This window comes from Myotis brandtii, unplaced genomic scaffold, assembly GCF_000412655.1.
Source record: "Myotis brandtii unplaced genomic scaffold, ASM41265v1 scaffold311, whole genome shotgun sequence".
NCBI classification, from domain to species: domain Eukaryota; kingdom Metazoa; phylum Chordata; class Mammalia; order Chiroptera; family Vespertilionidae; genus Myotis; species Myotis brandtii.
In genome coordinates, this window is record NW_005361913.1 from 3,769,071 (window position 1) to 3,794,621 (window position 25,551).

Genomic DNA, 25,551 nt, shown 5'->3' on the forward strand with positions numbered 1-25,551 from the left:
GCTCACTAAATGTAGCTATTATTATCAAGTCAGAATTAGTTCCTTGGTGCAGGCAATTCCCCTCACCAAGCCTCAGCTACGAGCCTCAGGAGGAGGGAAATTATCATCAGTGATTGTACAATTAGTGAGGGAAGTGAAATGAAAGCTAATTGTTTAGCATCAGCTAGCTCTGCTGATACTTTGGATGGCACTCAAATTGCTACATGAAAGGTACTGCAAACATAGCAAACACGTTTTGAACTGACATAATCATACTAGTTCGGCTGTAATGCCCAATTAAAACATAGCTCAGCAGCACAGAACAAAAGCTATGCATCTAGACTGTGAAACCCAAATATTTCCTAATGGGTCTACAGAAGAGACTAATTAGATGCAATATGAAAGAAATGCACTAAATATTAAATGTACTGTGGTATTAATTGTTGGTGACACCACTTTAACATATGGGCAATGAAGAAGAAAAAGACACTAGGAAAACTGCTTGGGATTGGAGCCAGTATCTTTGGGGTGGGAGGAAAATAGGAAGGAACACACCCTTATTTGCCGCTAACACGGTTAGCTGATCTGTTTGAAATTAGATCCACTTTCAACTGTTTTAACTTAATTATTAAGCCATTTCTTAACCTCAAGGATGCAGTTTTCATGTGCTTTCAAATCTGGCCCTGAACTAATAGACCCTTTCACTTCAATGGTTTTGGAAATGAACGTGAGATGGAGAGGAAAGCATTTTAACGGTGTTTTTCTAAGGGTCAAAGCTCTGAAAATATAGTATAGCCTGTACATAAAACTCAGCACACCTGCATATCCTGCTGGCCTTTGTCTGGTAATGAGGCGAACCATGCCACCCTGGCAGACTTGTGCTTCCTTTCCGAGCGCAGTGGGCTGTGCTGGTGCTGAGCTATCTAACTGCTCAAGTGAATCCATCATTAGGATCAAAGTCCCATAGATGAGGAACAGGAGGCAGCTAGGCACCCCAGGGCGCCTTCCTTTCTTTGTGAGGAACAGAAAGATAGGCCCAGCTCTCATTCTACAATAACTCTCTTTAAAAAGGGGCATAAAGAATAAGAGGAAGAAATGTCTGTCAGAAGAACAGCCAATGCTACAAGGTTGTTCTTGAGTCTCTGTTACTGTGTCACTCTCATTATGTGGAGGAACCTCCTAAGATGGCCTGTTTCACCTGCCATTTTGTAGGAAATCATGGCTGACAATTGTAGCATTTGAATAAGGGGTTGTACAATTTTTACCTTCATTGCTTACAGTAAAACAACACCTTAACATATATCAAAAATTAATAATGATAATATTAGTAGTAGCCAACAATTATTCACTGCTAAGCCATTTCCATGTAAATCCTACAAAGTAGGTACTATCATCCCTATTTACAGAAGAGAGAACAGGGGGAGAGAGGTTGAGTAACTTGCCCAAGGTCATATTTCTTGTAAGTGGTGAAACAAGTATTCAAATCCAGAAAAACAGAACCTAGAATCCATGTTCTTTTTTCATAAATATTTTTATTGATTTCAGAGAGAAAGAAAGATAAAAACATCAATGATGAGAGACAATCACTGACCAGCTGCCTCCTGCATGCCCTCTATCCGGGGGTTGAGGTGGGGAGGGAATCACGCACAGCCCAACCACTGAACCACACCATCCAGGTTAGAATCCATGTTCTTAACTGCTATATTACTCTATAGAGTGAAAACCAATGAAAGCAAAGTATTTTTTAAAGTAAAGAAAAAAAATTAAAATAAAAGCCAGAAAAACACTGGTTTTTAAAGCTATACTTATTGAACCCCTTCATCAAGTATTAATACAACAACTTTGCACCAGGCACTTTGTCCACATTATCTAATTTAATCCTCTGTGAAAAGTTATGTCCATTTCACAAATGAAGAATCTGTGATTCAATAAGTCATCTGTGCAACATCACAGGAATTGTTATTGCAATTTGAACCCAAAGCTGACAGACTCCAAATCTTGAGCTCTTTGCACAAAGCCATCCTACTTCTTCTTTCTTAAAAGCAATTCTTTGTTACTAGAAATAAATTCAAAAAGAGAAAAACTTTGGAGTAAAACTGACTACTTATAAGTTTAGAATTGGGTGAGAATTTTCTTTTCTTTCTTTTTTTTTTTTTTGTCTCTTTCTACCAGGCACAAAATAGCTCTGACCTTTTAAGTACTGATTTTAGAAATTGTAGTACTCAAGTGATTTGTTAGAACATGGGCCATGCAAGGAGAAAGAACACCAGGAGTGAAAAGAGTCAGCCTTTATGAATGGTCAGTGTTCCTGTTCTCTCGTATTCCTCAGGCAGACATGCAGCTCGAGTAGCACTTGTAACAGAACACAGAGAAGGTTCCTCCACATAATGAGAGTGACAAAGTAACAGACTCAAGAACAACCTTGCAGCATTGGCTGTAAGATGATGAATACTGTCCATTCTCTCATCATTTTAATTTTCTTCTCTCTCTCTTTTTTTTGTGTGTGTATACCTGGTGTAAGCTTATTTTGGTATATAAAAGAAAACTACCATCCAGGACTGATCAAATAAGACTCTTGCAATTCAAAAGGCAAGGGGTATAGGCCTGGACTTAAAAACCCAGGCTAACCTCACACTCATCAGGATGGCTACTACCAAAACCAACAAACAAAACCCACCAGAAAATAACAAGTGTTGGCAAGAATGTGGAGGAATTGGAACCCTTGTGTACTGTTTGTGGGAATATGAAAATTGTACAGCCACTGTGGGAAATAGTATGGTGGTTCTTAAAATAAAATAAAAAATGTAACTACCAAATGATCTAGTAGTTCCACTTCTGGTTATGTACCCAAAAGAATTGAAAGCAGGATCTCAAAGAGATATTTGTACAACCACATTCATACGAGCATTATTACTAAGAGCCAAAAGGTGAAGGAACCCCAGTGTTCACCGACAGATAAATGGATAAACACAATGTGGCACATATAGACAATGGAGTATTACTCAGCCTTTGTAAGGAAGGAAATTCTGAAAAGTGCTACAACACAGATGAACTTTAAGAAAGTTAGGCTAAGTGAAAAAGCCAGTCAGAAAAAGACAAATACTGTATGATTCCTCTCATGTGAGGTATCCAGAATAGGGGCTGGGAGAGGGGTGAATGGGGAGCTATTTAATGGGTACAAAGTTTCAGTTTTGCAGGATGAAAAAGTTATGGAGAGGGTTGCACACCAGTGTGAATGTTCTTAACATTCCTAAACTGTACACTTAAAAATGCGATGTTGCCCTAACCGGTTTGGCTCAGTGGATAGAGCGTTGGCCTGCGGACTCAAGGGTCCCGGGTTCAATTCCGGCCAAGGGCATGTACCTTGGTTGTGGGCACATACCCAGTAGGGAGTGTGCAGGAGGCAGCTGATCGATGTTTCTCTCTCATCGATGTTTCTAACTCTCTATCCCTCTCCCTTCCTCTCTGTGAAAAATCAATAAAATATATTTTTAAAAACTGTGATGTTATGTATATTTTATCACAATTCAAAAATAAAAATACAAGCTTGAAAGTTGCTAAGACCTGGATATAAATCCTGGCTTGCCTTTCCTACCTTCTAATTTTGTGACTCTGGATAAGTTATTTATTGAGTTACTAATGCTCAGATTCCTTATTTGTGAAATAGAGATAATAGTACCATCCTCATAGGGTTATGAGGGTGACTTGAGTGCATATGTGCAGATATTTAGCGTAGTACTTAGCCCATAATAAGAACCACATAAGTGGCGTTGAGTCATAGCAGTAGGCTTGGGGTATGTAGCCAATGGCAGAGTGGTATTGAGGGAGGAAAAATCCCTTGCTATCTCTCAAGAGGTCACATGAGGAGGGAAATCCCCCTTGGGTTTGGCTCTCAGCCTTGAAAACTCAGAAACTAAAATGCACCCACAGAAGAGACCACATTGATAGGACATAGAAAACCAACTTATTAACAACACACTTAGGGCTGAACGACCGTTCTCTTCCTGCAAGCAGATTTGCATAGGAAAGCAAATTATGATTAGAAGGTTGCCTGGTAAGCATGAACTCAACAAAGGGAAGTAAATGCAAGAAAGCTTTAATGGCACCAGGCTAAGGTAAATGAATGCCATCATTTCCAAACTGAAATGGTCTTCAGACTTTTTGAAGTCAATTGGCAAAGGTGTCCTCTCTTCTGGGCTGCAGGTGATCGCTGCCAATGTGAGCTTCTGGACCTTCTTTGTTTTGCTTACATGACTGACCACTCCTACCTTCAAATGTCCTAAATGTTGCAGTCAATTCTTGTAGGCCCAGGGGCTAATTAATTCTGTCTTTTCTTTGACCAAAAAGATGTTGGATCTCATACAGGGCAATATTATTCATCTCAAATACTAGAGCAATATAGACTTTCATGTATTTTGTTTAATAGCCTAATAAAAATCATTAAAAACATTCACTGAGTTTCTATATACTGCCAGGCAGTAACCATCAAAATATATTGTTCAGTGAAATAGCAAAAGTATGTACAATTTATCTCAGAAGGAGGTGAAAAACATATGTACATGTATTTATTTATATTGTTAAAACAAACCATTGAGAGAATAAACTGAAAACTAAAACAAAAAAAAATGCTTAAATAGATAAGGGAGGGAACCAGGTAGAGAGGGAACAGTAGAAGTAAAAGGTAGACTCCTCAGAACATACCTTTGTAGATTTAAATTTGTAAAAGATTTTACATAATTATGAAACAAATTTAATTTTAAAAATTCTAAAAATTGGAAACAAAGCAAAACAAATGATCCTAACTGTGCATTGCTTTGCTGGTATAACCATAGGGAGAGGAACAATCTCAGATGACTTTAAAACCATTATTTGCCTATACATCCTTGGAGGGATAAACCCTAAGAACAAAAACAACTTTGAAACCACCATGACAGTTTGAAGTATTTTTAGCAATCACATATTGGTGGTCATATTGGTATGGTTATTATGAGACAGTTATATGAGTATTACAAGATAAAGCAAGTGAGTGATTAAGTTACGTTATTGGGAACTGGGATTTTCAATGTGAAAGAAGAAATTACAGATGTAAGACAGAAACTTCCTGAAGATGACTTGGATGACAGCATGAATTGGGGGGAAAAAGAGGATATTATCAACTATCAGAGACTTCAGGACCTACATCAAAAGTATTGAGGAACCAATCTGATGCGCCTCCACTGTCTAAAAATGCAACCATTTGAGCACCAATTACCAGTATAATAACGGCAATGGATAAAAACACATCAAATATACAAAAACCTATACGTTCATAGTGACACTCAAAAAACCCTCACTGGTTAGTGTTGGAAGATGCTAGACAATCAACTCAACTTTTGAAAACTGGTAAATAGAGAGAAAGAATCAAGCTCTTTCCTCACCATTCCTTTAGGAACTGTACATCACGGTGAACAAAAATTGTAAGAGAAAGTCTTCATAGCAGTACGTTTAGCTAATACATGAGGAAGGAATGACAGAATCGGGATGCCACTAGTTGCAACCCCTCGTGCCTTAATGAATCTCGGCCAACCACTAACACCATAAAGGGAGACAACCAGACATTGTCATATGCCACATAATGGAAATGCACAGCATCATATGGAATAATCTTGTAAAAAACTCCAATCTGAATCTGATTAAGCCTCAAACATAACAATTGATTTATAAAACAAACAGGCAACGCAGAACCCCGTTAAACTGTATGGGAGGATGCAATTAGCAAATTCCACACTGTGGGAAATGCCACAGCACAAACAACCTGGTTTCCTCCACAAATAAACTGCAATGCAAGAAGGGAAACGAGAGAGCAGACAGATTAAAAATGACTTCGAAGACACACCAAGTAATTGCAATGAATGGGACTTATTTGCATCCTGATTCAAATAAACTGTTTTAAAAAACTGCAAAACTTGAATATTGCTGGATAAAGAATTAATGTTAATTATTTTTAGATGTAATAATACATTGTGGCTATGTTTTTATTAAGGGAAACCTCATTTCTTAGAGATATTTTCTGATATATTTAGATGAAATGAAGTGATAAATGAGATTTCCTGGAAAATAGCCGGGAGGATGGGCTGAATAAGAGCACAGGTGACATAAGATCAGCCATGAGTCGACAATTATTAAAAGTGGATGACGGCTGAGATCCTTGTATTATTCTCTCTACTTTTGTATACGCTTGAAAATTTCAAGAATAGAACATTTCCATAATAGAGATAAAACAATTCACTGATCCCAATCTTTGATAATGGTCATGGATTTGGTACAATTGATGTTAGGCCCTGATTACACATAGGTTTTCTTCAGATGAAATGAATGACTGGATAGAATAACAATTTTCTAAGGGAACTTCGGTTATATATAAAGATCATCACGTTGAACAGGCTATGTTATCACAAATTTAGGTTCTACGAGAAAGCATGGTAAAGATATCAACGCTCTTAACATCTTCAAACTGTGTTTTTCTCAAGGTTCCTAGTCCTCTGACACCTTTCACTAAACAATTCCTGCCCCACTCCCCTGACACCCACCCACACCCACCCACATCCACATACAGCTTTTGCCTATCTCCACCACCATTTTTATAATAACGTTCTTAAGAATTACTGCTTCCCATTCCCTTCTTCCTCTGAAGTCTCCTGACAGTTTCCAGACAAAAGTTTTTGACCTATCCTTTCTTTGATTTTTATACATATTTTAAATATTTTATTGATTTTTAGAGAAGGAGGAAGGGAGAAAGAGAGAGAAACACTGATCATCTGCCTCCTGCATACCCCTACTCGGGATTGAACCAGCAACTGGGCATGTGCCCTGACCTAGAATCAAACTGGCAACCTTTTGGTGCACAGCACAACACCCAACCAACTGAGCCACACCCACCAGGGCTCTCTGATTTATATGTATCCCTTTGAACTCTATGAGCCATCCATTGGATAACTTTTATATAACCTTTTTTCTAAAATGAATTATCCTTAAAAGATACTTATTCAGAAATGTTCCCTATCAGGTTGGAGGTGGCATTTTTGCTCCCATCTTCCCTACTGTTATTCAGACTAATTTCATCTATTTTTCCTATTCTCTCCTTCTTCTATTCCTCCATTCCTCTACCCAAACTGAAAAGAAGAACAGTAATAATCATAAAAATATGTCACTATGTATTGTTTCCACTAGAATATCATTTCTTAGAGGGCAGCAACCTTTTGACTTTATTATGGCTTTCTTTTTCCATCATGTTCTGGGCAACTATTATTATTTGAAAATACAAGGTCTGTTTTCTATTAATATTTATAGAATCTACAGTCCTGCCACAGGGTAGGCATTCAATCCATTTTTATCAAATGCAATATTTCAATCACAGAATCTCAGAGACAACCTGTGAGATGCGCGAAAGGTCACAAAAACCCGTTACAGCAAATTCTATAGTCCGGAGCTCGTGACCCGCCCGGGCTGGACTTCTCCCCCATCTGCTATTCTCACCATCTGATGAAAAACGTCACAGGGCCTAAAGTCAGACTAAAGAAGCCCAACGTAGCAGGGACTAAATACTTAAAGATTAATCATAACATTCCCAATTAAGAAAATGCATTTACTAAGGAAAATAATTTGTAACACAATATTTTGCTTTAGGTGCTTTGGCCTCTCCAGAATTCTTTACGACGTGTGTAAGGAAGGTTATCATACCAGAAAACTCAGGAAAGCCTAGAAAATTCAGAAAGACAGAAATTCAGCTGGGATTGGTTTCCAAGCGCTGAGTAGATGATCCTCACAGAGAAATTCACTCCCTCTCCTGCCTCTGCATACCATGTTCAGGGTAAAATAACGAACAAAACCGAATATGTCAGAACCAGGTCATCTGCAGAGTCTGTTCTTTCCAGATGGGACTAGGTGTGAGGGAAAGGGACAATGACCACTTAGTAACTCCTGACCATGTTCCAGGAATGGGATTCGGTGGCTTATACACACGACTGAATGTATTCCTTTCAACAACCCCATGAGAGAGACATCATCATTCCCACTTAACAGACTAACACTCAGGAGCCACGTGCCTCGGGTCCACTGGCAAGTCTAGATGCAAACCCAGGTCCAGCTGAGCCCAAGGCCATGCTCCATCCACACGGTTAAGCTGGTTCTTTTCATCCAAGAGTGCCAGCACCTTTATCAAGTTCAAAGAGCCCCAAAATGTCTGAGACATGATTATAACCTCTACCATCTACTTCTCAAGCCTACAAAACAGAATCTGTTCTCTTCTTGCTTAATTTACTTTAATTCTTATCATCAGCCAAAACATTTTAACATCAGGACAAATTCACTGAAGAAGGCTTTTCGACCCTGAGTTTGGCATATTTTTAAAGTCTTTAAAGTTGACAAATAATGAAGCATAAAGCTATGCTCCTTAATTTATATGAAGTCACACATGGTGATAACGGACTTGCCTGGTATTTCCCTTAATGTTAGCACCCAATTCAATATTCCTGACCCTGGGGCCTCATGCACACTGTAAGGCCATTCCCAGGCCTCTTCTGGACCATCTCAGCTCAGAGGAGGGCCAGCGGCAGCAGTGCTGACAGCACCATTGCACAGGCCGGAGGTGGAAGAGTAGAATAGAAAAGGTTGCCCCATGGAATTTAAGTAGGGCTACTCTTCTAGAGAGGGACACAATAGTAAAAAAAACTAATAAAATGGTACTGCTTTTCCTGATTTCTGTATTATTAATGATGATGTTTTAAAACTCCATCCTTTTTAATAGGCATACATGAAAGAGTTAAATCAGGCAGGGCCCTTGGAATAATAATTTGCCGTCTATTACCATTTGTTGTGATCTTTTTTTTATTGTAGCAATTTAAAATCAAGCTTGTAAAACACACTGTGTAGAACAACAAAAGATAAGCCAATTTTCTTTAAGCATTTCTGATGTAAAAGCCACATTTCTAGCAATATCATTTAAATGCTGGGTTTCACTGTTCCCTCTTGGCCATCCACCCCAACTCCAAGTATGATTTCTTTTCAAAATAACAGCAAACATTAGTGGTTATGCTTATCGAGTTTTCCAGTTCACTCCTGGCCGAGCAGGATGACACACTTGGCAGGGTCCGGACAAAGGCGAGTCTGCGTCATTCCGTTATCAGTCACATGCGATGCACACAGTTCTCACATGTACTTGTCAAGCTCATGAGGGGTCACTCAGATTGGGACACCAGAGTGTGTCACATTCTAAGTGAGAGTATAGATAATGGTACCCTCTTTGTCCCTACTCTCAAAGTCTAATTAACATACCTGGCAGTATATTTTGAGGGAAAAGATAATACATATATTAAAACAATTTTGGAATTATATGGCCAGATAAATACCACTTATCTTTTTTCCGTACATGAAGTCATTGCTATATACTTTTCTTGGAGTGTTTAACAATTGTGCTAGAGAAAGGACATCAAATGATGCTTAGAAATGTGATACACATTTTCATTTCACACTCCATCAGCTTTTACAACTGTAGCTCAATGAAATGTAAGAGAGAGCTTGGCAAACAGCCATATTTACCAAGGTATAAAATAGTGGTCAGGTTACTGTTTTATAGAAATAAAAAAAAGTTTCCTTTTCAGTCCACATGACTAAAGCAGATATTCAGCTAACACCCTAGAGCAATGATTTTCAACCCGTGTGCCATCTCAGGCACCGTAAGAATTTTTAAAACATGCAATACCTGACTATTTAGTCAGGGCACTGACCTCTTTTCCCTTAGATTGTCAAATAAAAAATTGACAACAGCCTGCCCGGCCAGCATGTCTCGGTGGTTGAGCAATGATCTACGAACCAGGAGGTCAAGGTTCGATTCCTGGTCAGGGCACATGCCCGGGTTCCAGGCAGCCAATCAACGATTCTCTCTCTCATCATTGATGTTTCTTTCTCTCTCTCCCTCTCCCTTCCTTTCTGAAATCAATACAAATATATTTAAAAAATTATACCTATTTTTTGCGAGGTTGACATAAAATATGTTTTTTGTGTCCCACAGGATTTTAGTAATTAGTTTATGTGTGCCATGAGATGAAAAAGGTTGAAAATCGCTGCCCGAGAGAAAGGCACCATAAGCACATATACTGACATGGTTTAGTGCCTGTTTAACTAAAGGTTTTACTATATTATAAAGAGCTTCATAAAGCAAGAAACTATGTCTTCCCTCAGCCGGTTCCACTCAGGATTTACTGACACAGACACACACCGGATCTGACCATCTTTGGTGTTACATCTTTCACTTGAAAATAATGGCATTTGCCTTCTGCATCTAGACCAGAAGCAGAAACAGCTTATTCCCTTAACAGGCAGAGAAGAAAAAAAAAAAAAAGCTAAAGGCATCAGCAGAACTGCATCTTTCCATTTCAGATTTCAATCTGCGGGAAAGGACTGCAGCCTCCTGCAGGCACAGAGAGGGGGCTGTGAATTACAGAGCCACGGAGCCAAGGTCTGCACCCTGCGCCTCCCCAGCTGCTTCTTACTGGCAGGGTGGAGGGGAGCACCTTTTACTCACCGCGGTCAAGCCTGAGACTTCTCCTTTGGCTAATGGTTTGCTGATGGATGGTGTGTAGACTTTGGCGTCTGCTACTGGCTGCCCTTTCATAAAATGCTTTCCGGATTCATAAATGTCCACTTCGACCATTTTCCCCATGAATGTGGGGTTCTTTGGCACTAAAACCTTTAAAAAGGGTTCAGAAGGCTCAATTTTAAAATAAACTTTTAATTTTAGAACAGTTTTAAATTTATAGAATTGCTGCAAAGGGAGCACAGAGTTCCTGTATAGCCCATACTCAGCTTCCCCAGGAAAACACTGTACACCAGTCTGCCGGACTTGTCACAGTGAATGAGCCATTATTGGTGTCTGACTATGAAGTAAAGTCCCACTTTATTCAGAATTCCTCAGCTGTCAACTAATGTCCTTTTCTATTCTGAGATCCACCCCAAGTGGGCTCTATCTTCCAGCTGCTCCAGGACCTGGGTGGGGATCTGGGGGGAAGGGCTGGCACTCTGGGAGGAGCTGCTGCAGACAGCCTCCTGCATTGCAGGACGCCTGCTGTCCTCAGGCATGTGGGAGGCAGACCTGGGAAATCCCAGCAGGCAGCCAGTCACTTTTGGACAGGCCTTTGATATTCTGCTCTTGGCTGTCCCATGCAATGAGGGAAACCAAGACAACGCTGATGAAAGCCTCCTACTTTTAATACCTTCCAAGTTAGCTATCAAAGTTCTGGTTTGAGCAGACACTTCAAATAAAGGCCTGCATGTTTGTGTGCATGTATATGTGTGCGTGCGTGCACGAGCGTGTGTTTTGGGGGATGAGAAAGAACACTTAAAAGCAACCTTTTCAATATTCCAAACATGGGTAACATGGAGGTAAATAGCTCCTTTAACTGGTTGCCATTCAGTTCTATTGCTCTGTAATAAAACGCATGTATTTGCGAGCTCTAACTCCACATAGAACCAGCTACTTTGGAAGGGTACTCTGGCTGGTTCACAGGAAACTGTCCTATGGTCTCTTTCCACTAGATTTCGGGTAAAAGCACTTGTTTACCTCGAGCAAATCTCTCCCCTGCTTTGGGACTTAGAGGTAGTCTGTATGCATTATGTCTCCCTCTATTTTAGGACTAGCTACTGGCCAATCTTTTAAAGTTGGGATCCAGAATAAAGAGACTAATTCTAACCCAGCAAGACTTTGATATCTTGATGCAATCTTTCCTTCTGGAACTCATCTCAGTAGGAAAATAATTCCTGTGAAATCTCTGGAACTTAGTTGTAGAGACAAAAAGGTCAGAGGATGCAGAGGCTGCACAGCTGGTTTCTCAGAGGCCGCAGTGGATCTCGGTCCTTCTGAGTCTGATTTTCATGACCACTGAGTCCACCGTTTCATCAAAATGTAGCAAGGTCACCTGGGTGGCGAGTTACTCACGGTAAGCAGACGGACTAAGAGGGCTTTAGTATCAGAATATGAAAGCCCTTTTAAATCAACTTTTATAAGACGAGAAAATCTCCAGAGTAAACTATCCTGGGGAGATCTGGTGTGATTCTGGGGGAAAATAACTCCCCTTGATCTGCTGCCTTGATCTGAATGAAGGGCTCAGTGTTTTTCCCCCTCCGGTTTTAATAATTGGAAAAAGCCCGGCTGCTTTAAATTGGAGGAAACAGCTAATGAGGCATGCCATTGCCTTTAAAATGAAGGGGGAAAAAGTTCCCCGCTGAGGCAGAAACCCAGATGGCAAGAGAAAGGAGAGGGAAGAGGCAATGAAAACACAATCAAGCTCCTCCCCAGGCTGAGCAGAGAGCGGGTCTGGGTAGGAAAGCCGCCCTCTGGAGTCAATTAATGAGATGGAAAGTGGGGAGAGACTCAGCTCAAACACGAGTGGTGGAAATCCTTCCTCCACAGGTACCGGACAGGGCTTGTTTAGTCTGGGTCTGGAAAAGCTCCCCACCTTTCCTGAGGACCCAGGCCCGTCTGAGATGGCTCCTGGTGGCACATCAGTGCCCGAAGCCTCTTAGCTACTGCCTCCCTGCTCACAGGCATAGTGGGCTGCCTTTGACTGTCCCCTGCATGACTTGCCCACAGTGGTCTTAAGAGCCTTCCCAAGCTCTAATTCTGGCCATGACCCATAGAAAAAAAAATCCACTTCTCTTTGATCTTGAAAGTTAATACAATCCAGGATGACCCATGAAATCCCTGTCCCCATGCAAGTCCCCCTCCTGAGAGGGCATATCCCATCTCCATATCCGGATGCCCCTCGAGGAGGCATGCTGTTTCCTTCCGTCACTTTCCAATGGCTTTACTTCCTGGGCAAGTGGAGTCCCAAATGCTGAGGCAGAATCTGGCTACTGGGGAGGCAAGGGAGGCTCGCTTACGTGGGCTGGGAAAGAGCCCTTGGGGTTGGGTTTGGAGAAAATTCTCAAAGTAAAGTCATTTTGACCCTTACACTGCTCTCCTCACATAATCAGAGTTGAATCCAAGGAACAGACTCTTGTTCCTTTGCTCCCAGCATTTTTATCAAGGTGGGAGTTATAAAAACAAATTCTAAAACTAAACAGAACTAAAAAACCAACCAACCAAGAAACCTGCATGAGTGCCTTGACAGTGAGAGGAAATCCCTGCCCTTCCCCGCTGATGTCGCCGGTGCAGACATCCTTCCTGCCTCTGGACAGGACTCTGCCAGGCTGTGGGGATGCTGGCAGGGACAGCTGCCTGTTCCAAACTCCCAAAAGCCTAAGGCTGGCTCCCTCAAAGACTAGTGAGGACTGAAACACATGTATTCCTTTATAAAGAATGTTCTGCAGACTAAGCCACGAAGATAAGGCCCATGCCAGTCCGCCTGGCTGGATGCTATAAAATGCCTTGCTGCACAAGATTCTACAACCCTCCCCCTTTTTAAGTTCCTTTTGCTTAAGCAGACTTACTTTCAGAACTCTTTTTCATTTTGGAGAAAATTTAAGGACACAGAAATATCTCTTACCTGCTCATAGAATCGATTGTGTGCAACATAAAACTTGGAATCAAAGGATTCTTCTGTTACTAACACTTGTTGTCTTTCACCAATCTGGGAAGAGAAGGGGAGAAAAAAAGGAATGATATGGGCAAACACCTAAGAATTCAAAACAAATGCCAGCCCAGTAAGTAGCATCCTCTTGAATTTAAAGTAGGCTCTAAATTGCTAGTTACTTAACAGCTAATAAAAGAATCACCCATTCAAATTTCCTGAAAGACTTTATTAACTATTTGGTAATAAAAATGAGCCCAGTATGAAATCTTATATTCTTAACTATGAAACAAAACTTGATTTTATTTCCTCCTTCAGCATAAGATAATTAAGGCTTCTAAGACTTACAAAAATCTTCTAAATATCACTTTGTTTCTTGAAACAAGGCTGCAAAACAAGCCAGAACAAGCTGCTTCTAATCCAAATTCATGAAAATATTTTGGCAATATGAAAGAGTAGTAATAAACATTAATTTGAGTTATGGGGAATGTAACACTAAAGAAAATGCTTCCAAAAACTAGTCATTAAGAGCTTGCATCTAAACATTTCACATACTATTCTGAAATTACTAATTAATTCACACAGCTATTTATTTGTCATATACATTTTCTCTGTCACAGGCAACCGTCTCCTCTATGTTGCAGCCATGACCCCATATTCATATTTTTTAAGAGAAATACAGCAAAAATAGGGGACTGTTAATTCTCTACAGGATCAACCTATATGTATCTATATTTATTATCTAAGCATGCATTTTCAATAACCAAGAAGTTAAATCAGACAAAATATGGGATAAAGAAATGTGACTTCTAAAATATTCTACCATTTCTAAGTTTATCCCACTGTGAAATGTAACATTTAAAGTATCAATTACTGATTTTTACAAGGTTGTCAAATGTCTGATGTAGCAAATATTGGATGACTGTATTGAATGGCTGTGCCCGGAACTACATTTGCCTTTGTCACTTGGTAAATATGACCCTCCATATTAAAGCACGCTGGCATGAAGATTTAAAAAAGCAATCCCCAGTTTCATAGGTAGGGACTTGCCAACACATTCAGGCAATTCCCATTTAGGAAACATAAACACAGCTGCACTAAATAGACCACCAATACAATTTAAAAACACACCCTCTTCTATGTACAATGCCAATACCTAAATGCACCGTAATTTACTATTTTTTTTTACTATCTCATTCAAAAGGTAACCCCCTAAGTCAAAGATTGTAAGGTTTCTAGCATGATACTTATCAAAGACTTAGTTCACTTTCTGAAAATTAGTAATAGTTCCTGCAACACTAATTTCTTTTAAAAATCAGATGGCAACAAAAGTAAGTTCCTGCAACTTCTACTTTGAGCTTTATTAAAAAAAAACAAAAAACAGCTTGATGAATACTGGGTTTCACTGAAGTATATTTTTCTGTAAAAAAAAACTTAGAATGTTTGCATACATTTCACAGTGTGAGTTGCTTATAAGTTAGGATAAGTGTCTCTCAATGGTTCTTAAGGAAATTTGCAATTACACTCCATGTAACATTAAGTTTTCAGGAAATTAGTCTAACAATAATATGGGATAGTAGAGACACTGAAACTGTATGCTGGTTCTTTCCTCTTGTTAGAGTGAATGTAGTCATCGTTTTGGGGCTGTCCTATTTTATCTGGAAATAATGATGATAATATACGTATACACAGAGTTAGAAGACTTGCTATGTTTATACAGTAGAGGGCAGGGCTTTCGATCAACCATCAGAGAACTATTTGTAGGTGAGTATTTAACTATTATTTGCCAAAGGGATTCAGGAAAACTGCTATGTGCAGTCATTTATAGTGGCAAACAACTCTCCAGTCACCCTTTTTGTCCTCTCAGCCATGGATATTTCATCTCACTGGTGAGGCTCTTAAAATTCCTCAGAGAATACTGGGCAAAAATGAGCATAAGAAAGCTAAGGCCTTGATCAAAAGCTGCTACAATCTATCCCCACCCCCTAAAATACCAACAAAAACTAATACACGTTCTCCTCAATATTTTTGTAAGGATAAAGTTTCAATGAAATGAATATAAAATACAACCTTTAAGATAATCAGCTATTTCAAATAACCTTAAAACAACAATGATGTTAAGGAAGGGAACTCTGGAAGATGTAACTTTGCCTTAGTGACAGTGAGGAACCTTATGGGCTAAGAACATGTATAATAAACCTCACATTTTTTTTTTTTAATGAGCCACCTCCCCCTATACTTTCCAACTGTTTTCTCCTTTAACCTCGTGTGGTTAAAGAACTGCATTTAACAAGAGTGAGGATGGTCATCTGGCTTTGCCTACCAATGCCTCTGTTATCTAGCAAGAAATCCCAGTCTAAGAGGAAAAAGGCAGGGTATCTGAAGAAAAAAAGGCCACATATATCCTAAGACAATAGGACAACAAGCACCCATCCATGTATTATGCTAATGACTGAGATAATCCCCTAGAAGTGATCAGACCAGTCTGTTTTACAGATAATGATGGAGATGAGCTGTGTCTCACATGACCTTCTGATATTTCCCTGGGAAGTAGCTTCTATGGCTACCTCACTACCATTGATAGAACCTTCTCTAACAACTGGATCCACTGACAGAAATGCAAGGTTACACCATTGGCTTAAAACAAACCCTTTTCAGAACAAGATAGCAAAAAGAATGCTGTGTAATTTTTAAAATGAACCAACTCCTACAAATGTATAAGGTTGAAAATAATGTTTTTATGAACTTTGTGACTAACAGCAAAATATGGCTGTTCAGCAGAGATGATTAAGATGAAAGTGGAACTGTAAACCTAAAAAATGGTCTAGAAGGTGGCTTTAAGGTAACCGGAATAGTCAAGGCTAGGAAGAAAGGGGAAGAAGGAACATACTTCAATGTAATGAAGGTTATATGTGACAAACCCACAGCTGTATCATACTCAATAGGCAAAAACTACAAGCATTTCCCTTAAGATCAGGAACAAGACAGTACTGGAAATACTAGCCACAGCAATCAGACAAGAAGAGGAAATACAGGGCATCCAAATTGGAAAGGAAGAAGTAAAACTGTCAAATTTGCAGATGACATGATACTGTATATAGGGAATCCTGAAGATCCCCCCCCCCCCAAAAAAAATACTAGAACTGATAAATGAATTCAGTAAAGTAGCAGGATACAAAATTAACATCCAGAAATCAGCTGCATTTTTTACACTAATAATGAACTATCAGAAAGGAAAACTAAGAAAAAAATTCCATTCACAACTGCTTAAAACAAATACCTAGGAATAAATTTAGCCAAGGAGGTAAAAGGCTTGTACTTGCAAAATTATAAGACACTGAAGAAAGAAATTAAAGAAGATACAAATAAGTGGAAGAATTCACATCATTAAAATGTGCAAACTACCCAAAGCAATCTACAAATTCAACGTAATTCCTATCAAGACATCAATGGCATATTTCACAGAACTAAAGCTAACTAGCCATGGCAATCTTGAGAAAGAAGAATAAAGTTGGAGGAATCATGCTATCTGATATCAAACTATACTATACGACCATTGTAATCAAAACAGCATGGTACTGGCATAAAAACAGACATATAGATCAATGGAATACAATAGGGATGCTTGAAATAAACCCACAACTTTATGGTCAATTAATATTTGACAAGGGAGGCAAAAACATACAATGGGGTAAAGATAGTCTATTCAATAAATGGTGTTGAGAAAATCTGACAGATACATGCAAAAAAGTGAAACTAGACGACCTTCTTACAGCATACACAAGAATACACTCAAATGGATTAAAGACTTAAATGTTAGACTATAAAAATCCTAGAAGAAAAAAAACATAGGCAGCAAAATCTCAGACATTACTGGTAGCATTATTTTTTCTGATATATCATCTTGGGCAAGAGAAACAAAAGAAAAAGTAAACAAATGGAACTACATCAAACTAAAAAATTTTTGTGCAGCAAAGGAACCATGAACAAGCCAATGAATGGGAGGACATATTTGCCAATGATAAATCTGATATAGGGTTAATATCCAAAGAACTTATAAAACTCAATACCAAAAAACCAAACAATCCAATTAAAATATGAGCAAAAGACCTAAGTAGACACTTCTTCAAAGAAGACATACAGATGGCCAAGAGACATATGAAAAGAGCTCAATGTCACCAATCATCAGAGAAATGCAAATTAAAATGACAGTGAGATATGTCCTCATTGGGAGGAGGGTTCTGGGCTGGGTGAAAAAGGTGAAGGGATTAAGTAATGAAAAAACAACTCATAGACAAAGACAACAGTATGATGAGTACCAGAGGGAAAGCGGGGTAAGGGAGGTTGAAAAGAGTATAGGGAGGATAAATGGTGCTGGAAGGAGGCTTGACTTGGGGTGCTAAACACACAATACAATACCCCCACCCCCACTCTCCCAAAGAAAGGAAGAAAGGGGAAAGTGATGAGGCAGGAGAAGGAATGGTCAGTAGCAGAAATGCATAGTTCTAGCGGAAACTGGGGGAGAAGAAGTGTTACTCAAAACATCCTATTCCACATATTTGAATTGGACAGAAGAGTGGGAAGACTTAGGGTTTGGGTAGATTGTTTTTAAGATAAAGATTTGACTACATTTTGGGCCTTCACATTCCTCATCGAAAAAGTGAGTTTGGTAGAAGTGACATGCTGGTGGAGAGAGGAGAGTAGGACTGAACAGGAAGTGGGTTATAATATTTAAAGGACCTCTCAGTTCCAAAACTGTAAGTCATCGTTCATGGCAGATCTGTAGGTTAGGGGCTGGTGTGCTCGCAAGGTTTCAGATAAGGAAATACTTTAAATCCAGGCTCCTTTTTCTGACAGTAAATGTATGCTTGAAGCCCTCCATAAATTGCAGCTAATTTCTTGCTGCCCTTAAAGTAACAACATAATCCTTAATACCCATCAAGAAACCTGAACCTAAAGAAGCCTGTCAAAATCTTTCCAATGAGAGAGAGAGACACTGATTTTGTTACTCCACTTATTTATGGATTTATTGGTTGCTTCTTGTATGTGCCCTGAGTGGGGATCGAACCCTCAACATTGGCGTTTCAGAACAATGCTCTAACCAACTGAGCTACTCGACCAGGGCACCCTTTTCCTTTTGATTTGCTTTAGAGATATATAATTTATAGTTGACAGCTTAAAATGCCTATTTAATTTCTACAACATTAAAGAGCTTGGGGTGGGAATACAACCCTCCTGCTATAGTATTTCTATGGTACACTCAGTTTCCACTGGCAAAGTTTGACCTTCAGGACATCAGTCAGGACTTGTGAAAAGTGGCTGTCTGTCCTTGTGCCTGCTTTCACAAGCTAGGCATATTCTCCTACACTCATCAAATGTCAGTGGAGAAAGCAATGTTTCCTAGGATGTGCAGAACTTCAGTTAGTCCATCTAAAACTGACTTTAAAAGACATTTTATGAAAATGAATTATAAAAATAGTCTTTTAAAACCACCCATCCATTTCACAGAATGGGTTATTGAAGTGAGGGAAGGTGCAGGACCCTGCCACCCCTGGTGCTGCATTACTGGTGACTTGGAGTTCCTAGGAACTGGGGCCTGGCTATGAAAGAAGGAGGTGGTACAACTTTCTACAACTTGCTGAAAAAATATGAGGAAAGCTCTTAAGCGTTTCTTTAAGCCACAAAGTCAGAAAATAAAGACACTATTTCCCTAACTTGACAAAGAAGGTAAAAACCTGAAGGGGCTTTGCACTGTCTGATTTCACAGAGGGGGAAACTGAGGTCCCACCAAATGTGGAGATTCGCACAGAGGCTGAGGGAAGAAAAGGAAGTCTGGGGCGATTCCCTCTACTTGAGCCTCCTATTTAACTGCTAGCTGTAGAAAACATACAACATCATGGATCTAATTCTGCAGCACATGACTTTTCTTTGAGTAGAGAAACATCTGTGACAAACAAAAAGCAATGTTTTTTTAAATTCAATTTTGGGGTAGATTTTTCAGTACTATTACATAATCAGCTAAGCTGTGTTATTTGTGTCACATCTCTGCTTAAATTTTCCCGAGTGTCTGAAGTTGTGAGAAACATCACTAACCATATGGCAGATAACACACACAAAACACATTAGCGTTAAAAAGCAGTGGTTTCCAACAGAATTTGGTCCCTGAATGAATGCTCATTCAAGTACACTCTACTTCTCCATTTGTCCTAAAACAAACAGTATTCAGCATGGCTATATAAGGATTTCAAGAGAGAAACTAAAAAGAATTGCTTCAAGACAAGCAAACAATACCAAAATTAAACAAAATCATTACAGTATCTGGGCCTTCACTTCTAACCCAGTAAGAAATGTTACTGGTATAAATACTCCTTGGACAGGAAGAAACAAAAAGTTTATTTTAAAGTTACATATGACTTAATATATAAACTTTACTTCAAATTTACTTTTCTCTACTATTCCCCCCTTTTCACTTTTGTTTTCCTTTAAACAGAAAAGCTGAGATGTGGTTTTGGAAAATAATTTCAATTCAATTTCTACTCTGAATGGTTAGATGAGGTTAGAGTTCAATATTTCAGTATAACTGCCCAGAGTATCTGAAAAACATTCACAAAGGACAGATATATATTTGAGAACTAGTGTAAGAGAAATATTTATTTCTTCAAAACACTTATAAGAAGGTAAAGAAATTATTTGCTTCCCATGAAAAGTTTCTAGCAATTAATTTTTCTGTCCAATTGCCTGAGGGAAAAATGGAGATTAAAACACACATATCAAAAAGCTCTCATAATTATGTACATCAAGTTCCTAATAAACTTGAATTCTATCTCTGTTTATCCTACAATACAAGATATTCTGACATGCTACTTCTGTATAATCCTAAGAAAGATATCCCTTTTCCTTTTTAAAAATTGTTTATTGATTGATTTGAGAGAGAGAGAGAGAGAGAGAGAGAGAGACATGTGTGCTTTTTTTTATTGCAGGTAATAAAAAACAATTTTTCTACCTGACTGGTTTCTGAATACATGACTTTGGGAAATAACCAATGTCCTTCTTTAGTTCCAGTCAAATTAGTTTTTAAAGATATCCCTTTTCCTTTTTAAAAATTGTTTATTGATTGATTTGAGAGAGAGAGAGAGAGAGAGAGAGAGAGAGACATGTGTGCTTTTTTTTATTGCAGGTAATAAAAAACAATTTTTCTACCTGACTGGTTTCTGAATACATGACTTTGGGAAATAACCAATGTCCTTCTTTAGTTCCAGTCAAATTAGTTTTTTATTTTTATTTCCCCCCCAAAGCTGCATGGAACATGTTAAACACAAGGCTGTGACCTTAAACTCTGAAACAATATTTCTAGTGTCTGTGCAAGAGCCTGCCCTCACATACACCTTTAGACTAATTACTGCAGTGTAATGTTGCCAGTGAACCACCGTAATTACACTCGGAAAAAAGTATGGTCTTGTTCTTTCCTGGCTAATGAAAATGATAACCTTTCCATTTTGATCCATCATTCACAGCAGGCAGAGCATGTGATGCAGGGTCTCCAGGGTATACAGTCATTTTCCTGACTGTTTATGTACACTTCTGTTTTCTGGCCCTGCAAAGCTAGAATTAAAGAACCAGCACACTTATGCTAAAAACAGTCAACAGTAATAATAGCAATAACATTAAAATTTAATATCCTTACTCCACAATGCTATTCAATAATGAAACAGGGCCATGACACAGGAATGTGTGTCAAAAATGATGATAGCACAGAAAACAAGTAATGAGACTCGTAGGCCATCGTACTCAAAATGCTTGCCGTTAGTTTACTGCTCTAGTTAAGGATTTTTAAGAGATGTTGGACAGTTTATTGTCAAAGTGGCTGGCCTTGTATTTGACTTTTAAACTATGTCAGAAAATACATTCTATTAGATTTTTAAATCGATTTAAAACAGTATCTTCTATGTTAAACCACCTTCTTCAGCTTTACTTATTAATACAATTAAATACATTCCAAATGGAAAGAATGTTCCTTTAAGTATTTAACCTATATGTATTTATTAATTGCCAGGAGCATCTTAGTGGCCCTATTATTCCTTCCTCATATTTCAGAAATAACGTAAACATGAAGGACAACTGAAAAATAATTTGGCTTTTTAAAGTCCTTCCACCCAAAGCAATGACATGAGATATAAAGACCAGACCCAAGGTGGTTCAGTTGGATGGAGTCAGACTATGACATTTCTTCTGACAACAGCCAGGTGTGCTGTTTTCTTCAAACAACGGCTAATATTTTTTCTAGCCATGTGCTCAACCCAGTCAGAGAAAGACAACCCAAGGGAGTCTCTTCCCAGTTGGAGGCAAAATCCCATCCTTAATGATAAAACTATTCCATCTGCTGGCTGAGAGCTGACGGTAAAGCACAGGAACAGTGCTTTGTTGGTCTGGCTGCAGTAATTCTTAACAGCAAGTTATATGACAAAGGCCAACCTGATCCCTTTTCAGCATCAGAGACCTATAGCTGAGTGCTGACTGAACGTCCAGTTCAAAAAACAGCCAACTCTGAGCCACCTGCTTGGACATTTTTGGTATTCCAGAACATTCTAAGGGTTACCTACATGGCTTTGGTGGAATTTTTAAAAATCCTGGTAAGAACATATTACATGAGGTCTACTCTCTCTTAACAAACCCAAGCAAGTTGCCCTTCCTTATCACAGGCCTGGTGCAAGTATGTGAGAGCTATTTTTTTCCACACCAGGGACACTCTAGGCAGTATAGGCAAGTGCTCAACCTTATAACTATCCAAAGTCCTATGGTCAGGAGTATCATCTATGAGAGCCTAATAATGGAATGGCTAAGTGGGGCCAATGTGGGACTACGTGTGGAACCCTTTTTTACTAAAAGCTCAATTTTGAGATTGAACAACTGTCTCCATCACTCCCACCTTCCTGGTCTTTTTCTCATTGGTCTCCATCAGTCATTCCTCAGAAGCATGTGCCAATCTCCTTTCATGAGCTTCTCAACAAGGCACAAAGGTGACCACATACAGCTCAGAACAACTGACAGACTGCCTTCCTGGAAAGCGTGTTTAGAATTTTTGTTTCACTGATGACACAATAAATGAGCTAGATTACAAAGAGACAGACAACTGACTTTTAGAGATTTAGTGTTCATGTAATCTAGTAACATAAGGAATTACTTGCCAATTCTCCTCAACCTTTGCTCAAAGCTCTCATTCCAACAGCACTGGGAGATGATTGCTGAGAGCCAGGTACCTGCAGTCTCCTACACACCAAACACTTCATCAAAACAGTAGAAGACAAGAACCCAAAGAAAGATTCAGACATTCGGAAGAAAGAAGGTGTGGGTGTGGTGAGGACACTCCAATTTTCTCTGTGGGGAAAGAAGGCTCCTTTTCAAACATTAAATTATAGAAGAGGATGGATCAGTTGCAGCTCACCCAGCCTCTAAATGTGAATTTTTTGGAACCATGAATTCAGAGCTGGCAAGGGTGGAGGAATTAATAAGTCATTAAGTTGGAAAGCTTCATTTTACAGATGAGGAGACCAAGGCCCGTTAGAGATTAAGTGATGTGGTCAAAGTCACACAACTCATGGATTTTATCCTGACATTTGTTTTTGAGCAAGTGCATTACTGATTGACTCTAAGTTTGCACCATCTAGTGCAGTGGCCATTAGCAACACGTGGCTGTTGAGCACTTAAAATGTGGCAAATCCCAATGGAGATGAGCTGCAAAATACTCTCCAGTGTGAAACACACACCAGATTTCAAAAAGTTAACATGAATAAAAGAATGAGAACTATTTATTAATTTTATTTTGATACACGTTGAAATATTTTTGATATATTGGGTTAAATACAGTATATTATTAAAATTAATGTCACTTCTTTCTTTTCACCTTTTTAGTGTAGCTACCAGAAAACTTTAAAAAAAAAAGCTGTGGTTCACACTATATTTCTATTGGACAGGCTGCTCTAAAACATTACTATCCAGTTTTTTAAGGATTTAACAGAAACTTTCCATTTCATTATTTAGAAGGAATCATATTTATCATTTAAAAATACTTTTAACTTATCACCATCTACTCTTAATTGCAATGATCATGTAAATGAAACACTTTAATTTTAGGAAAGAATGCATAAATGTCTATAAATTGTAAAGGCAGGAATTTTGAATTGCTAAATTTTTCTTTTTGACCTTTAAATTATTGCTTCCATCTTTCTGGTTGACCACAGCCTCCCCAAAAGCTAAGCCATGACAAAATGCTTGTTATTTTTAGGAAAATCCAGGCACCCAATGAGAGGATATCTAAATTTTCCAATCTGTCTTTTCCCATTCTGTATAGCTACAAAAGCAACCATATAAAAAGCAATGTTATTTGGACTAAACACGCAGAAATCGATCATTCTCAAATTCATTTTTTTCAAAAGCCCCAAAAGGATGTCCAAAACACGTACCGCCATTGGTAAGATAAATCTTTCATTATCAACCCTGTTACCAAAGAACTCAGCATAGATGCGAGCAATAAATAACACATGCAGTACACACCATCTTTCAACCATTTGCCAGTCGGGATTGAGGCTGAGGAAGAAGAAAGGATTAAGCCGAAATCAAAGACAGCCTAGCTCTAAGGGCGTCTAATTAGCATAACAAAAGACACTGCCACAGTCTTTGGGCAGTGGGCAATACATCTCATTAAGAAGACTGAATAACAATTATTCTCTCGGCTCCCTCTCCCCACCCCCACACTTCTTGGCTCAGCTCTGGGAGACCCTGAGAGCTCAGCTTGAGAGCTTCTGCTTTATTGGCCTGGCATTCAGGCTGCAGGCTGAAGAGCCCACTTGTGTTCCTGTGCACCTGCATCTCAAAGCTTGATCCCGATTTCCTCTCCTGCTGAGAAAATGTAGCTTCTTCAAGCACACACAAGTCCTGCTATGCAGTTTATAGGTATATAATATTGAGAAATGGCAATGATGACCTACATAAAGGAATATGAGTTCCCCCTAAAATGTCTTTATTTAAAGAAAATTGATTTGCTTCTCTTTATCTTTTCTGTTTTTCCCTTTTAATATTACTTCAGTCTCAGAATTAATGAAGCTAAATTAAAATTCTATGAAATTTTATTGTACCCAGTAATTAGCTGTGAGCACATGCATGCACAAACGCATGCACACACACACAGAGACACACACATACATACACATATGATGCAATTTACTGGTAATGGGAGTAAGTCTGATTCAGTCTTATTCTCTCTCCCTATTTCCTCTTGATGCTAGACAATTGAGAAAACATGGAACTCAACAAAAGAAAATTGATGTTGCAGGTAAACATGTGGGCAGTTTTCATATAAATTTTAACCAAGAATAAAAGAACATTCTTCTAGGGTGATTACTAAGGAAGATGAAAGCTTCCAGTAATCCTCTGCACTTTTCCATATCAATCCACTTTGGGGGAAGGACTGACTGAGAGGGAAGGGGAGAGAAACGGATGAAGTCATTTAATCCAAACAATTTCCAATTCTGCACGATATTCTTTGGTCAGTAACAAAAGGAATCTAGTTATGAGGGCTGCTTTGATATTTTTTAAAACCCTCTTCTGCCAAACACAATATCACATAGCCTCCTTAAACCTGAAGACTGCCAGGTCTGCAAGCTGCTCTAGGAAAGTTTGTTTATTACAGATGTAGACGGGAACCTCTGCAATGGTTACTGAGACTAAATGCAAAAAACGAGCCAACTCACTTGAGTAGCTGGGGAAACCTACTGAACCCGTTTAGGAAGCCTGGATTTTCCAAACTGCTGTAAAGTTACAGCACTGCAGGAACACAGAGACCTTGAGAATATTCGAGTCTTTAACATTATAGACTGGAGGCCTAGTGTGAGACATTGTAATGCTATACATACTCTGCATGTGGCATTATACAGTTAAAATAAAACTTGGGACATCACCCAAATCCTAAAAGCCTTTCTCTATGTGGCGACCTACTCAGAATTCCAAAGCCAGCCGGTTTCTGCCTTCCATC

General features: G+C 38.9%; 1 protein-coding gene across 6 annotated transcripts in view; it reads right to left on the reverse strand.

The window, feature by feature from the left end:
* The window catches only part of CDKAL1 (CDK5 regulatory subunit associated protein 1-like 1), a 645,197-nt gene that overhangs the window by 18,024 nt on the left and 601,622 nt on the right, over nt 1-25,551 (reverse strand). For all 6 annotated transcript variants that reach the window (XM_005869973.2, XM_005869971.2, XM_005869975.2 and 3 more), the window contains 2 exons: nt 13,500-13,583; nt 10,541-10,705 (listed from right to left, as the gene is read on the reverse strand). In XM_005869973.2, coding sequence (XP_005870035.1) covers nt 10,541-10,705; nt 13,500-13,583 — 249 coding nt within the window. The remainder of the gene's footprint in view (nt 1-10,540; nt 10,706-13,499; nt 13,584-25,551) is intronic.